The following is a 15540-nucleotide window of genomic DNA, read 5'->3' as shown; positions in this document are numbered from 1 at the left end:
CTCTCCCAAAGAATCAACATTTACTATCTTGACAATTTAAAACAGGAAAATAATTCATTCTATTTACATTTGTTTGAGGATAAATACTGGAGCACTGATATATATATATTAAAGGTTTGTAAAATTGGCAGCTAAATGTGTTTCAAGATTCATCCAGATGACTTGATGATGACTTTACAGGGTTTTATATTCACAAAGCCACTCTCTCTTTTCTACTCTGTTTAGATTATCTATAAAGTTGCACTAGCTATGATTTAAATTCTGACTTAGAGCAATGACTGCCATAAAGCAGAACTGGCAAAGCATCTTATTTTAGAAAAATACAGATTCAGGGTAAGTGTATGAGGATGGGGGCTCAACAAACCATGTTTGAAATCTGAACCATCCCTTCATTTGATCACAGCATAATGGAATGAGGCCAAAGTCATAGGCTCAGTGACCTCCATAAGAGCCATTCATTTGTACTTTTGATGTTTAAGGTAATCTTCAGTACATTCCCCCACCCCACAAGGCAGAGAATACTACATTCTGAATACCAGTTAGATCTGAATTTTATGAATGCCTGTCATAAAGTTCACAAGCAGAGTTTTTGATGGTGGGGACTGACTCACAGGCAAACCTGAAAAAATAATAAACTCTGTGCCCTCATCATCATTTCTGTGCACAAACACAGGACATAGATACTGAAAGGAGAGCAAACTTTAACTAAAACAAACTTTTGAAGATGAACATAGTAGCCAAGGTTCTTTGGATCCTGTGGTTACTTCTACATGATCGGGCATCATTTGACAATGCCAATGTGGAAAGATGGAGCTGTACATTCCAGGCCAGCACAGAGAGATTTACCAGAAGTACATGAGAGCAACTTGTCTCATCTCATATTTATGGAGGACTATGTGCCACGCACTATGCAAGGTGCTAAGGACCAACAAGAAATGAGGAGGGTTCTGCCCACAAGGCACTAACAATCACTAGAAGCAGATCTTGAGATGGAGAGTAAGTTCTGCTAAGATCTATCATCCTAAAAGGAAAAAACAGCGGCAAGCACGTATGATTATTTTATACCCTACTTAGAAAATCGGGCATATTTAATAGAGTTGGCAAATGTCAATAATTCAGTCTATATTTTACTTAAAGTGTTGTCATATGTAATACAAGAAAAGAACAAATCAACGGAATCTTCATGCATAGGAGAGAAGGCAATGAAAATTCTTCCCTCCAATTCCAAACCCAGATCCTTATAATTACATTCATGATTCTTTTATACCCCAAAAACACAAAATAAAAGACAATATTTTATGATAATAACATCAGTCCATTTGTTTTGGCTCTAAAGAGGTGCATGCATTAAACTGGAAGCATTCTACGTTATTGAAATATTTACACCATTGTACATGAGATGTAGAGAAATTTTTCTTCATATTATGGGATAAAGAAATAATTGATTTCTAGACTAGGCTTTTAAAGTGCGTGGTGATTTTTCTCGAATGAGGGAGGTATTCTAATGTGTTCAAATTTACCACAACTTGATCCCAAGTGAACCAAGTATCTGGTTTTAGACTTTTAGGAGCTCACTCTATTATGAATCAGTAAGGATACCACCATTATAAACAGGGCTTTCACTATTTTTGTTGCTGTAGCTGAAAAAAAATCTTGCTAATGTCCTTGCTCTAATTTTCTTTGCCTTGCAGGTATGAAACACAGCAAACATTAAAGTTCAAATTATACTAACCAAAGGAGAGTTGGGCACAGACATTATGACATTATACAGTTTACCAGGTCTGGACATAGAAATGAATTCAGGTTATTACCAACCACATAAAGGATTATTTAAGTGGATCGAGAAAGGACATCTTTCCATGAGATTTGATGAAAAAGGCCCATGTCAATGAGCCCCATACCTCTTCACAGGTAAAGATAAGAGACCCAGTAAACCAGATTGAACAAGCAGAAAGCAGTGGGGAAGAAGATCCGCGCATATGAGTCCATTTTGGCAATCCGGATATGTATTCTTCCATGCCTCCAGGCTCCCGTTCGGCAATCTTCAAAGCAGCAGAAAAAGCTGGCACAGTCTTTGCCGTCCAGACACTCATATCCGTACTCTTCATCCCTCTCTTGAAGGTGTGTGGCATTGTTCATTTGAATGGTTGCTGATCTTGGGCGGATATCAATGGTTGGGGCCTGAGACAAGGGTAGGGAAGGAAGAGGATCCAAGTTAGTTTACTTGAGAAATCCCAGTCTATGTGTCCACAATGTCACCCATGGGATGATGAATCTGAAAATGGGTACTCGGGAAATTGCTATGACATCGTGATCTACAATGGCAAAATTGAACTGAGAAAGCACATTGGCAGATTTCAAATTGTGGAGCTTAAGCAGTGCAGCTGAAAATAATATCATCAAGCTAACAGCTGGAGCGAATATTGAACACCAAAAGAACTAAAATTGGAAGTTTTAAATCAAACTACATGGAACTACTTATTCTGTTAATTATTAGATGTGAGGTTTGTTACATGAAGGCATTTAATGGTACTGCATGTGAGTGAAACAGAGAAATAAAAAGGCATCGATTTTGAAATCAAATGTTACATCATGCTTACTTATAGGCAAATAGGAAGCCCCATTAGTGTGAGCCCATTATGCTTAGCAAATGCCTTAAATGATAGTAATAAGAAATGTTAAATGTATAAGTGTTTCCTGACTTTATACCATAAAGGTATAATTTATATTTTAAGAGATTATACTTTGTCTAACATTCACCAACTCCAAACTTAAGAATATCAGTACTGTTGGTCTATATGAGAAAGAATGTTCAAAAAAATATATAACTACGAATGAAACTCTTTTTAGCATTTGAGGAGAAACTAGTCCCAATTAACTACATGCTAATCTAATCTTGGCTGCCAGACCAATAATAAACTAGCTATAAAAAGTGAAGTATTTATTTAATGTTGATACGTCTGAGTTAGCTTCAGTATCTCCAAGCCAGCTATGAGAATTGAATACGAATTTCATTGTAATATTTTGTAAAGCCAAAAGGCTTGATCACTTTAGAAAGAAAGCATGCATGTCTCAGCTTAAAGTCTTTTAAAGACAGTATTTTTTCTTATAAAATTCTAAAGTATAGTTCATAAAAGTAGAAATTAAAATTATAATTCAATTTTTAAAAATCTCATTATTTTTAAGTTAGGACTTATAGAGTTAAATGTTAGTTTTAAAAGGGAACATACATGGCAATTGTAGCCAGTGAAATTGAATACCATTTTCATCTGAGAAGAGAGGATCAGTTTTGGCTTTGATGCTTAAAGAGGCCTGTGTTACCTATGACATCTCACCAACCTTACAGCTTTGGAACTTGGTATAAGCTCAAAACCTGTGTGAATTAGAATAAAGTTGCAGAATCAACTCTAGAAATATAAAATTTCCAGAACTTTTGTCATCCTTAAACATGTTATCTCTACTAGAATACTTAAATATCTACTGGTAAAAAAAAATAAAACACCATGTAAGCATTAATAGTTAAATTCAGCAGTTGCATGCAGTGAATTTCCATTCCAAAAACATTATACCTTGAAGGAAAACATCCGAAGAAGCTTTGGGTTTGTAGACAGAAAAGAGAATCGTATTTTTTTAATAAAAAGAAGGAAAAGGGTAAAAGAAAAAAAAAAGAGACAAAATAAGATAAATTAAAATACATATTTAAAACATAGTAAGTAAAATGAACTGAAATTATAAACACAGAAGGAAAGTTCTGAGCTTAGGATAAAGCATATGCCTAAAATTAGGAACCGAAATTTTGAGATTATTAGTGAAATTTATTATTTTTCTTTTTGTTTTACTTCCTTTCTTTCCTTTACTTTTCTTTTTTCTTTCTTTCCTTTATTGGTACTAGGGATTAAACTCAGGAACATTATACCTCTGATATATAACCCAAGTCTTTTTTTTTTAATCTTTCATTTTGAAACAGGGTCTCATTAAGTTGCAGAGGGCCTCACTAAGTTGCTGAGGCTAGCTGCAAACCTGAGATCCTGTCTCAGTCTCCCAAGTACTAGGATTACAAGTATATATCACCATGTCTGGATAAATATTAACAAATGAATCTAGTTATTTGAATGGAAAAACAATATTTTTCAATTGTTAGGAAGCTTCCAATCGCCTTGTTTCCCTGTAGAGACATGCTTTGATTTATTTTCTAATTGTCAACAATGAGGCCTTAACAGATGAATCCTGACATAATAAGTTGAAGGCATATTAAACAGGCAAAATGAATTTTCAGTTTCTCATTAGCCATTTAGGGTCCTACTAGTTTTTATAAATTAACAAATTGGCTTAAAAGATCAAATGCCTGGAATTTTCTGGCAATTTCATTTTCTCATCTTGTTTAATCTTCTTTTCTCTCTACTTTTTTGTTAATTTTTTTCTTGCTGCTATTTCTACAACCCTAGATTAAAGCATCTGACTGTGTACCTGTGCAACAAAATCCACTCTGCAGTGACACAGCTGATCGAGAGGCCAAAGGACATCTAAAGGACTCTTCAGAATTCATCTGAAAAGCCATCCCTCACATCCTTATTACAGCTTGTAAGTAATGGTGCCAAGTGTCAATAGAGCCATCTTGGGAGCAAATAAAATAGAAAGTGAAGGAGGAGGAGCAAACAAACAAACAAAAAAACACAGCAAGGAAAATAAAATAAGGATAGAAAAATGAAACAGGCAGAGAGAGAGAAAGGCAAATAGACAGGGGAAAAGACTGCATAAAGCACAAAAACATTTGGAAAATTAAAAATAAGCATCTCTTTTTCATTAATCATCAAGAACAATGATCCTTCTTTCTTTACCTGCTACAGAGCCTTATGCCAAATAAACATGTTTCGTTGTAGGAATTCATCGGGATTTCTGTAGATACATGAGGATGTGACCTAGAATTAGCTAGATTCCTTCCTTAAGTCCATGGGTCAAATAGTCCATGGTCCTCATGGCTCTTGGAGCAGATAACCAGAAAAAATTGTAAATAGAGCAAGACAGGGCCTTTACTTTTCTCCCTCCCTTGCAAGAGAATGGACATTAATTTCATGGTCCTCCTGTGAGCCAGACAGTATGCTCCGGTGGGCAAATGGGTAGCTTCATGCTCTCCTCAATACCCACAATAAAAGAAAATTGCCGTAGGTCTTATATTTGTACCCCATATTCTCTGTTTAACATTTAGTGTGAGTAGAAGCCATCTCTACCTGTTTCCAAAATACTTAGATGCTTAAAGAAATTCAACTTGGTAACTGTATAGATCAACATCAATCCACATCACCAGCTACTGATAGGATTTGCACGTGTATTTTTTGTAATGTGTTTGTATTTTATTTGTATACCTCTATTATAACATTTATTTCTCATATCAACCCCAAATACATGTACTTTAATAATATTCATATTATTTTGTATATAAGAAAATAAGAAAACATGGAGGCTAAATAACTTGATCAAATCCTAGTAAGCCATATGATTTAAAAACAACAAAAAATTTTGTTAAATATGGAATTGAGAAAAGTCTAAAAGTCTTGTAGTGGAAAGGCATGCACATAGGTACATGTGCTCATATGCATATTAAATTATTTGAAAAGTGGTAATCCTTGAACTTTCAAGAACCTCTACCTTCCTACTGAAACACCTTTTATTGTGAGCATATGTGATCGAAGCTCACTATGATCTATAATTACATTAAACCAACATAATTTTTAAAAATAATAGATTAATTAATTAAAAACACCAACAATTTAAAATATTATAGTATTTTGGGCAAAACTATGAAAATCAATGAAACCTAGAATAATAGCAAATAAAAAGTAGACACATGGCTCAGCAATACTTTTAATCCCTTCAAAATTAAGAGAACAGGCAGTAACATTTACATTATAAATCTTAGAGACCTGGGGCTCTCCGAACACGTGACATATCTTTATAGCCTGACCCAAACTTACACATTCTATTTTCTTCTTGAAGCCCAAAGTGCTGACCTTCAACATGCAGATAAACTGATAAAACCAAACCAAGTGATCTTTCTGCATTAAAAAAATTCCAGTGTCCCCAACAGGAAAAGATACATACAGGATTTTTCTTCTTTTTGTCTTTGTCCTTGCTTGGTTTCCTGTTGCTGACAAAATAATGCAGGGTGCCATACTCCACCAAAGCAGAGAAGACAAAGATGAAACATACAGAGACAAAGAGGTCCATCGCTGTAACATAGGACACCTTGGGGAGAGATTTCCGAGCAATGGTACTGAGGGTGGTCATTGTCAGAACTGTGGTAATCCCTAGAAAGAGACAATATAAAAATTTGCTGGTATGATAACATCAGTAAGTTTACTGAGAGCAGAAAGTGGTGGCGTATGCTTGTAACCCCAGTACTTAAGAGGAAGAGACGGGAGGATCACAGGTTCGCAGCCCCAGCTACTTAGGGAGGCCCTCTGAAACTATGTGAGACCCTGTTTTAAAATAAATAATTTTTTAAAAAGGGTTAGGTTAAGCTTGGAGGTAGAATGCCCCAGCCTTCAATTACCAGTACCACAATAAAAAATTAAAAATTGGTGACCAGAAGCATCAGCAATGGGAAAGGAGGCGTAACTGGGACTAATTCACTCTGTTCATGAATATCATTGTCCCTCTACTAAGTATCAGTTGTTGTGACAAGCACTGAATGATAGGTTCTGTTGTTGGATAAAGGAGGTAGGTTGTGCATAAGAGACTTGATCTAGTTGATGATTCTTTGAAGACATATATGATGAAAATGACTATCCCAGCAGTAACATAATAACTAATATTTACTGAAAACTTTATTTTTGTAGGCACTATTTTATGTACTTTGTCGAATTTGTTTCTTTGAGTCTTAACAAGATCTATTTCCATTCTGGTTTTAAAATGAGAATATGAACAAAAGGACTGGCCCCATATTCCGCAGTTGGATATTTGAGCAAAATAATTCAGTGTTTGATTTTTTAAACTCTTGTCCTTATTGTACAATAGTACCCCAACTAGTCCTCCTCAATAGTTTATTTCAGACAGGAAAAAAAAAATACAATCTACGCATCAAGCAGGGACAGATCCTAGGTTCTCCTATAAAAGCTGTGTTATGTATCACAAATGCATCATAGATTCAGTATTTAAATAGGTTCTAGCTTTTGCTATAAGAACTTAGTCATATGAACCATCTGGGTTTTACTTCCCCCATCCTTGAACAAGCTCTTCCAAAGCCTCCCTCTCTTATCGCTCTATGATTCTAATTCTAATTTCATGATTATAATTTCCTGTAATGACTGGCAGCGTCTTTCTGCGCTCAATAATGGGTATCTCTGTGCTTTGCCATCACGGACTTTGTGATCTGTTTCTAATAGGGGAAAAAATTCCATGAAGATTCCATCATTGAGTAGCATGTTATGTCAGTGGTCCCTATGGAAACAGAGAAGCAAGCATTTTGCCTTTGATGGGGATCATGATATAACATGCTCAGAAGAGGACTGAGGGGAGGAAAAACACTTGAAAAAATGGTAGAAATGATGGAAAAATGGGTATATTTCTTCCTCATCTTTCAAGATATTTTTGTCATAGCCATTTTTAAAAAGGTTTACCAATGTTTCCAAGAATATGTGGCTTTCTTCTCTTGAGCCATTGAATCCTAGCATCAAGGTTTCCTGAGTATAAAAAGTGTTATAAAATCCCACAGAAGGAACAAAAAAAAGTATTGGTTGGAACAACTCCACAGGGAAGAACAGGTTTTATCAGAGGAGAGGAGTAATCAAGGGAACTATGGTTATAAATGCCACAGTCCTGTATTCTGCTGCTGCCGAGTATTCACTGATCCACTCCTTTACTATTCTGTGTATTCTTTGACAGCACATATCTGTCTTGGTGACCACTGTAACTTCACAGTTAAGCATAATGCTAAGATTCAATAAATATTTATTTAATAAAATTGGGAACTAATGAATCAATGAATAAAATATATAAAAGATATATATATATATATATATATATAAATATATAACATATTTCATACCGTAATATGTATATGTATACCATAATATGTGGATACATCTATATAAGAGATTAAAAAGCCTCAGTCTGTATATGAAAATAGAAATTTATATCTAATATATATGAAATAGTTTAATTTCTTTGGCCAGGGATTATGCTGACCACTTTATATATTATCCAACAAAATTCTCATGATAACACTGTAATATATCCTAGAACTGGTATCCATCTTATTCATAATTGAAAAACACTGAAAAATAAAACACAGAAAAAGTAAAAACTTGTCAAGGATAGAAAGTGGTAGGAATTAGATACAAACCTAGGCACCTGATTTCATGGTGTATTCTGAACCACAGTGTCTTATTTCTATAAATATATGGAAATATATGAAGACTATGCTGCATATAGCACCAGAAAGTTGGGAACTATTAGATGACTGATTAATATGTGTCATGTGTCTGAGGTCTCTGTGTTGTAATGGAGGAGCCCGAAGAAGTTTGACAGTGTGTGTGTGTGTGTGTGTGTGTGTGTGTGTTTGTGTGTGTAGCACTAGGGATTGAATCCAGATGCATTTTACCTCTGAGCTAAACTCCCAGCTTGATTTTTTTTTATTTCTTATTTGGAAACAGCCTCACTGAATTGTTAAGGGCCTCATTAAGTTGTTGAGGCTGGCTTCAAACCTGTGATCCTCCTGTCTCAGCCTCCCAAGTACTGGGATTACAAGCGTGTACCACCATGTGCCGGCAAGTTTGAATTCTTTATCTACCAGCTGAGGGTGGAGGATTGAAAACCTTATGAGGCTTTTAGGATTGAATAATGTTCATAGAGGCCTCTACAGTTTGGATCTGAAATATCTTCCAAAGGTCCCTGTGTTAATGGCTTGATCCTCAACTTGGCACTGTTGGGAGACAGTGGAACCTTTAGTAGGTGAGGCCTCATAAGAGAAAGTTGTATTATGGATGGTGTACCCTTGAAATAAATATTAGGACTTCAACCCCTTCCTCACTGTCTTTCTTCCTGGCTTCCATGGGTGAACAGGCCTCCTCTGCCGTGTATCCTAACATGATACATTTTGTTGCCACAGGTCCAGAGAAATAGGGTCGACTGAACATGAACTGAAACCTTTAAAACATGAGCCAAAATGAACCTTTTCTCTTTTTAAGCTTCTTTATTTCAGGGATTTGTTATAGTAATGGAAAGCAGAGTAATACAGAGTGCCAATGTCTAGGAAGCCTCAAGAAATGTTAGGTAATGGTCTCAATCATTTTAGAGAAGAAATTAATTACCTTGTCTATGCATGAGTTCATATTAAAGCTTTTGGTTGTACCTAATTAAAGCTTATACCTTTGTGGAAACCTTAAAAACTAAATTGGAGCATTTCATGTATTTTATAATAAGACCTCAATGTCACATTGGACCTATGACAAGTAAAAATGTATTGTTTGTGATAGATAATTTAGATGAATGAGTTCATTTTGGAAAATCTGTTGTTGCACATCAGGGAAAATACATTCTGATATGTAAATTAAATATAGATCTTGCAAATCAGGAAGCAGTTATTTAAGGTGCATGAAAGTCCATCAGCCATGCAATGTGTTATCTTGAAGAATCCCTTCGTGATATTTTCAGAGCACAGCCTGAAGCCATAGGCAAGAACTGCTGTGAAATAAAGAATGGAAAGTAGATACATATTGGTTTTACTTTATTCACCAACCAACAATAAGATAGCTTGGGGTGGTGTTTCAATCTTGTTTTGATAACCAAAAACATTAGACTCTTTATCATTGGGATTGAAGAAAATTAAACATAACATATCAATTCTTTCAGTCTTGGTGTCAAATAAGCATTTTTAGGGGTTTGATCCAACTTCAAATGACTTGGTGAAAAATACCAATTGGCATTTTTATCTTTTTTTTTTGTTCATTATGGCAGCAGCATGATCAAACCTTAGCTGCCATCTGTGCCCGAAACTACATTCAAGTGTTGAAAGCTCCAGAACAACTGTTCTTCCATACTCTCATGGTCTGTGCTTAGAAAATAGTCCCTGTGTCTGAGCAATATGGGTATATTTATCTGACTACTCAAACCTCTTGGCTCTCTCTGTTCTGGGGCAGTAAGCTTTAAGTCAGCAGGTGTTCATGATCATCCCATTTAATTCATCATTCTAAACACTAAAAAAGATAATGGAACTCAAAATCTAGAACAGGATATTAAAAGGTTAGAACACTTGAGAATATGTTTTAAGCCCAACAACCAGGCTACACTCTTGACAAATTAAATAAGCATTTTTTGGTGTGGTACTAAGGCATTTGTACTTTAAAAAGTGCTCCTAGGGATACACATGTGAAGTTAGTTTGAAGAGGCACTGATTTTGTGAAGTAAGACACCAAAAGTTAAAACAGAGTCATGGGCTCAGGTTGGCTTCTCAACTTTACCCACAACTGGCCTTCAGCAAGACTCCACACCCAGAGGGAGACTCGGTCCCATTAGCCAAGGTGCAGATTTATTACTTTTTGGCTGTTTAGCTTCTTTAGCTCTGCTCTAAAAAGTAGAGTGATAATTTGTGCTGTTACTGAAACTTCAACATACAGTTATTACAAAGAGTAGAGAAGATAGAGTGACCATATTGAACATGTCTGATTTATAAAATGGCCCAGGAATAGGAGAACCTGCCTGCTATTTGCTCAGGAAGCTCATCCTCATTCCTTAACTCACTCATCTTAATCCCTTCTGCCAACATAAACTCATCTAATGAGTGTTTGAAATGAGCCAGCTAAGGGGTCATAAGAGGAACTTTAACCAGCAGGAATTCAAACTTCAAAAAAATAAACTGATTGAAATTTTTCCCTTAAAATATTTTGAGAAAGAGGGTAGAATAAAATATAACACTGCGTTTGTTTCATAAGCATATATATTAATTAAATAATTGTTGAGGTAGCAGTTATGTGCCAGGAACTATACTGAAGAAAAAAATAAATAGAAATTGACATTGTGATTTGAGAGTTGGACATGTGAGAATGTATGGCAACGCATTTTACTCAGAGTGACAAGAATTATCCTGTAGTATTAGGCTCAGTGTATTTGGGGTATGTTTCAGCCTATAGTGTCATACAAGATATTTTAATTGTTGAATAGGACTTGTAACAAAAAGTACTGCAGAGAACAGGAAAAATCAAAATAACTTCATTTTGAAACAGATGGGAAACTAAATTAGGTTGGGAAAAGGACAGATATGCAAATGACGTCTTTCCCCCTGTAATCACTTCTGCTCTCAATTTAATAACCTAGTACAGACCATTTTTGTCAGAAAATGACTATAGTGGCTACCCTTTCTGAGTCTTTCTGAGTCTGTCCAGTGTGCTTTGCATAGAAAACCTTATTTAACCTGAATACAACGCTGCAAATTAGATACAGAAAATGATGCGTGTTTTACTTCCGAGAAAACCCAAGTTGCAGAGAATAAAGGACATTTCAAGGTCATATTGTATGTGTGGCTGAAAATCCAGATTATTCATTTGACTTCAAAACTCAATTTCTTAGGAAAAAGATAGAGCTCAGTGGTAGAAGCTTGCTTAACATCTTGGTTTGATACCTTGTACCACAAAACAGAAAGAAAATTAAACAAAAAATATTAAATTAAATTCAGTAGGAAAACTTATGAAAGGCAACCTACTGAGACAATAAAACAGAATTACATGACTAGGAAACTATAAACACTATTTTTTAAAATTGTGCTACCTTTCTTTATTTTTTATTTTTGAATTTTTATTTTGGGTAGTTGGAACTGAAACCAGGGGAATTCTGCCTTCCAGTTACACAGTTAAACGCCCAATACTTTTTATTTTTTATTCTGTAACAGGATCTCTCAAAGTTGTGGAAGGTCTTTCCAAATTGCTGAGTCTTGCCTTACATCTGGGATTACAGGCATGAGCCACCACTCCAGGCATTAGTTTTCTTTAAAATGAAACAAATGGGTTTCTATATCATTGCTGGCTGAGTTTAGGGCAAATAAACCTAGATATAGCTAAAATAATGATTGCTTATATTGGACATTTGTCTTGGGACACAACACAGCAAAGCAATGTGTCTCACCTAAAGATGTTCTCGCTGGGACAGCATCCTTGTTGATCCAGAAAGATACCCAAGATAGAACAACGATGAGCGTGCAGGGGATGTAGGTCTGGATGGTGAAATATCCCATTCTTCTGCTTAAGTCAAAATAGACTGACATGACCACATAGTCTCCTGGAATAAAGCAAAGATAGCATCATAGTAATCCTTCTAATAAAAATGGGAAGCATTTAAAGATAAATATATATCCAAATCTCTAAGCATACATTTAAATTGAAAGTTGCTGTTGTTGTTGTTTGTTGTTGTTGTTGTTGTTGTTGTTGTTGTTGTTATTGTTGTTGTTGTTTTGTGGTACTAAGGGTGGAATCCAGAGGCTTTTTACCTCCGGGCCATACTCCCAGACCTATTTTATACTTTATTTGGGAAGAGGGTCTCACTAAATTGCTGAGAGCCTCACTAAGTAGATGAGGCTGGCTTAGAACCTGTGCGATCCTCCTTTCTCAGCCTCCCAAGTGCAGGGATTACAAGCGTGCACTACTACTCCCACCTTGACAGTTTTTAAATTTATTTTTTATTTTTATATTTTTGGTGGTACTGGGGATGGAACCCAGGAGCCTTCTACCTCCAGGCTACACTCCCAGACCTATTTTATATTTTATATGGAAACAGGGTCTCTTAAGCCAGCGTGGCTGGCTTTGAATCTGCACGATCCTCCTGTCTCAGCCTCCCAAGCGCGGGGATTACAAGTGTGTGCCAGCCACCATGCCCGGCTGAAAGTTTTTTTTTTAAATATTGTTTTATACTTTTATTGGTGCACTATAGTCTTACATCATAATGTTGTTCACAGTGATAGTGACATATATGCACACAACACTTGGTAGGTTTTTCCTTAGCTCCTTCTACACTCTTCCCTTCTCTATGATCCTCCTTCTCCCCTTCCCCTAGATCACCTCCCTAACTCCAGTGAAGATTCTCATGCTTTATCTGAAGTCTGTCTGGATCCCAATTACTCCCTAGCTTCCACATATAAGAGAAAATAATACAGTCCTTCACTTTTTGATACTGGCTGATATCACTTAACATAATGTTCTTCAGGTCCATCCATTTTTCCATTTTTCTGTGAACGACATAATTTTGCTCTTTCTTGCTAAGTAGAATTCCATTGTCTGTATATTCCATAATTTTGTAATCCATTAATCTGTTGATCAACACATAGGTTGGTTCTATAATTTGGGCTATTTTGAACTGTACTGCTATAAACATAGATATACATGTATTACTATTGTATTTTGATTTCAGTACCTTTGAAAAGATACCCAGGAGTGGTAGAAGGGCTATGTTGAGAACTCTCCTAACCACTTGGTTTAAAAAACAAAAACAAAAACCTAGCCTGAACAGAGTCCCGAGCCTCTCAAAATCTAAGCAACTACTAGACAGAAAGAAACATTTTTTTAGTGTATTAATCACATTTTCTTCTTGAAAATGACTCTTAGCTTTTTTTCCCTCTTCATGTTTGATGCACAATACATACAATTTTTGTTTGATGGGTGCACTGTTTCTAAAGTATGCCCATCTTGCCTATAGTACATTCTAAGTATTGTACCAATTTTCTGCCTTTCTAAAAACCCAAACAACACTTAAAAAAACAAATCATCCAATCAAAAAATGGACAAGTGAACTAAACAGACACTTCATGAAAGAAGAAATTCAAATGGCCAATAAATGCATGAAAAAATGCTCAACATCATTGACAATCAGAGAGATGCAAATCAAAACTACCCTGAGATTTCACCTAACTCCAACTAGAATGGCAATCATTCAAAACACAAACAACAACAGATGCTGGTGAGGATGTGGAGAAGTGGGAACTCTAAAACATTGTTGATGGGATTGCAAATTAGTGCAACCACTTTGGAAAACAGTATGGAGAATCCTCAGAAGAATGGGAACAAATTTACCATTTGATACAGCAATACCACTTCTGGGTATCTACCCAAAAGAAAGGAAACCAAACTACCAAACTAATGCATGTGTATCTATGTTCATAGCTGCACAATTCACCATAGCCAAACTATGGAACCAGCCAAGATGTCCATCATCAGATGAATGGATTACAAAACTGTGAGATATGTACACAATGGAATTTTACTCAGCCATAAAAAAAAAAATACAATTGCGGTATTTTCAGGGAAATGGATGGATCTTGAGGACATTATGCTAAGTGAGATTAGTCAGTCACAAAAAGTAAGGAATCAGATGTGTTCCCTAATACGTGAAAGCTAGGGTGAATGGAGTCATAGGAGGAACTCCAGGTGAAGAAAGAGATCCTATAGAGGAGCAAATAAGACAACCTAACTGTGGGGATGGGAGGTGGGGAGAGGGAAACGTTTTAAAGTGCATGATACACTTATATCAAAGTCAACCACTAAAGCAAGCATAGGAGGGAGGGATGGGGAGGGAGTGAGGTGGGGACTGGATGAGGGCTGGCTGGGTGATGTGTGCATTTATGCCTACACAAGTCTTTTAACCCCATTATGAGGTATAAATACAATGGAACAATAAAAATTAATAAATAAGAAGAAAAAAACAGAATATCTTGGTTCTAACCACTAAGAGATAATACTTTACTCAGAACTTAGAGCCAGCTCTATGATGAAATATTTCCCTCATGTATTTACTGAATCATATAATTTTTATAGCGATTACTTTAATTTGTAAGTGTTCATTAATGTATGTGGTGGTTTTTGTCATATCTTTCTTTTGTATTGGATTGTAACTGCATAAGCCCATGAACAATGCCTATTTTAGCCCAGTATTGTACATACAATCAGTATTTAGCATCCTGGTTTACTCCAAACAGGTGTTCAGCTAAATTTGTTGGCTAATTTTTTTTTTTTTGTGTGTGTGTGTGTGTGGTACTGGGGATGGAACCCAGTGGCCTTCTACTTCCGGACTACACTCCCACACCTATTTTATATTTTATTTGGAAACAGGGTCTCTTAAGCCAGCTGAGGCTGGCTCGAACCTTCACGATCCTCCTGTTTCAGCCTCCCAAGCACTGGGATTATATGTGTGCACCAGCACGCCCGGCTGTTGGCTATTTTTTTTTAAACAATAGGTAAATGTGTTTGTAAATTCTAAAAGAAAAGTTTTAAAGTAAAAAGTACATTATAAAGCATTTGTATTAAAAAGCATTTGTATTAAAAACAGAATTTATATAAATAATCCAGTTAATATACTATTAAAACATACTAGTGAATTAAAGAATCACCATATACCTATGGATAAGAATAACTTCCTGTAAAATAATATAAAGCCTCTGATTTTTAAAAATCATTAAGCATAAGTTGCTTTTAAAAATCCAGGTTCACTATTTTATGTTCAGTCCAAGTAAAATATTAAATCATCTTAACTTTTTAAATTATAGAATATGGTAGGATTTGCATT

General features: G+C 35.6%; 1 protein-coding gene across 6 annotated transcripts in view; it reads right to left on the bottom strand.

The window, feature by feature from the left end:
* Positions 1-1905: 1905 nt before the first annotated feature.
* The window catches only part of GABRG2 (gamma-aminobutyric acid type A receptor subunit gamma2), a gene marked incomplete at both ends in the record, with an annotated part of 94449 nt that continues 80814 nt past the window's right edge, over positions 1906-15540 (bottom strand). For 3 of the 6 annotated variants that reach the window (XM_080698269.1, XM_080698270.1, XM_080698272.1), the window contains 4 exons: positions 1906-2181; positions 3570-3593; positions 6100-6305; positions 12115-12267. In XM_080698269.1, the coding sequence (XP_080554395.1) occupies positions 1906-2181; positions 3570-3593; positions 6100-6305; positions 12115-12267 (659 nt within the window). The remainder of the gene's footprint in view (positions 2182-3569; positions 3594-6099; positions 6306-12114; positions 12268-15540) is intronic. The other 3 variants (XM_080698271.1, XM_080698273.1, XM_080698274.1) reach the window with 3 other exon arrangements.

The sequence above is a fragment of the Muscardinus avellanarius genome, assembly GCF_963383645.1.
Source record: "Muscardinus avellanarius genome assembly, chromosome: 7".
Classification (NCBI taxonomy): Eukaryota; Metazoa; Chordata; class Mammalia; order Rodentia; family Gliridae; genus Muscardinus; species Muscardinus avellanarius.
This window is presented reverse-complemented; position numbering and strand designations above follow the sequence as displayed.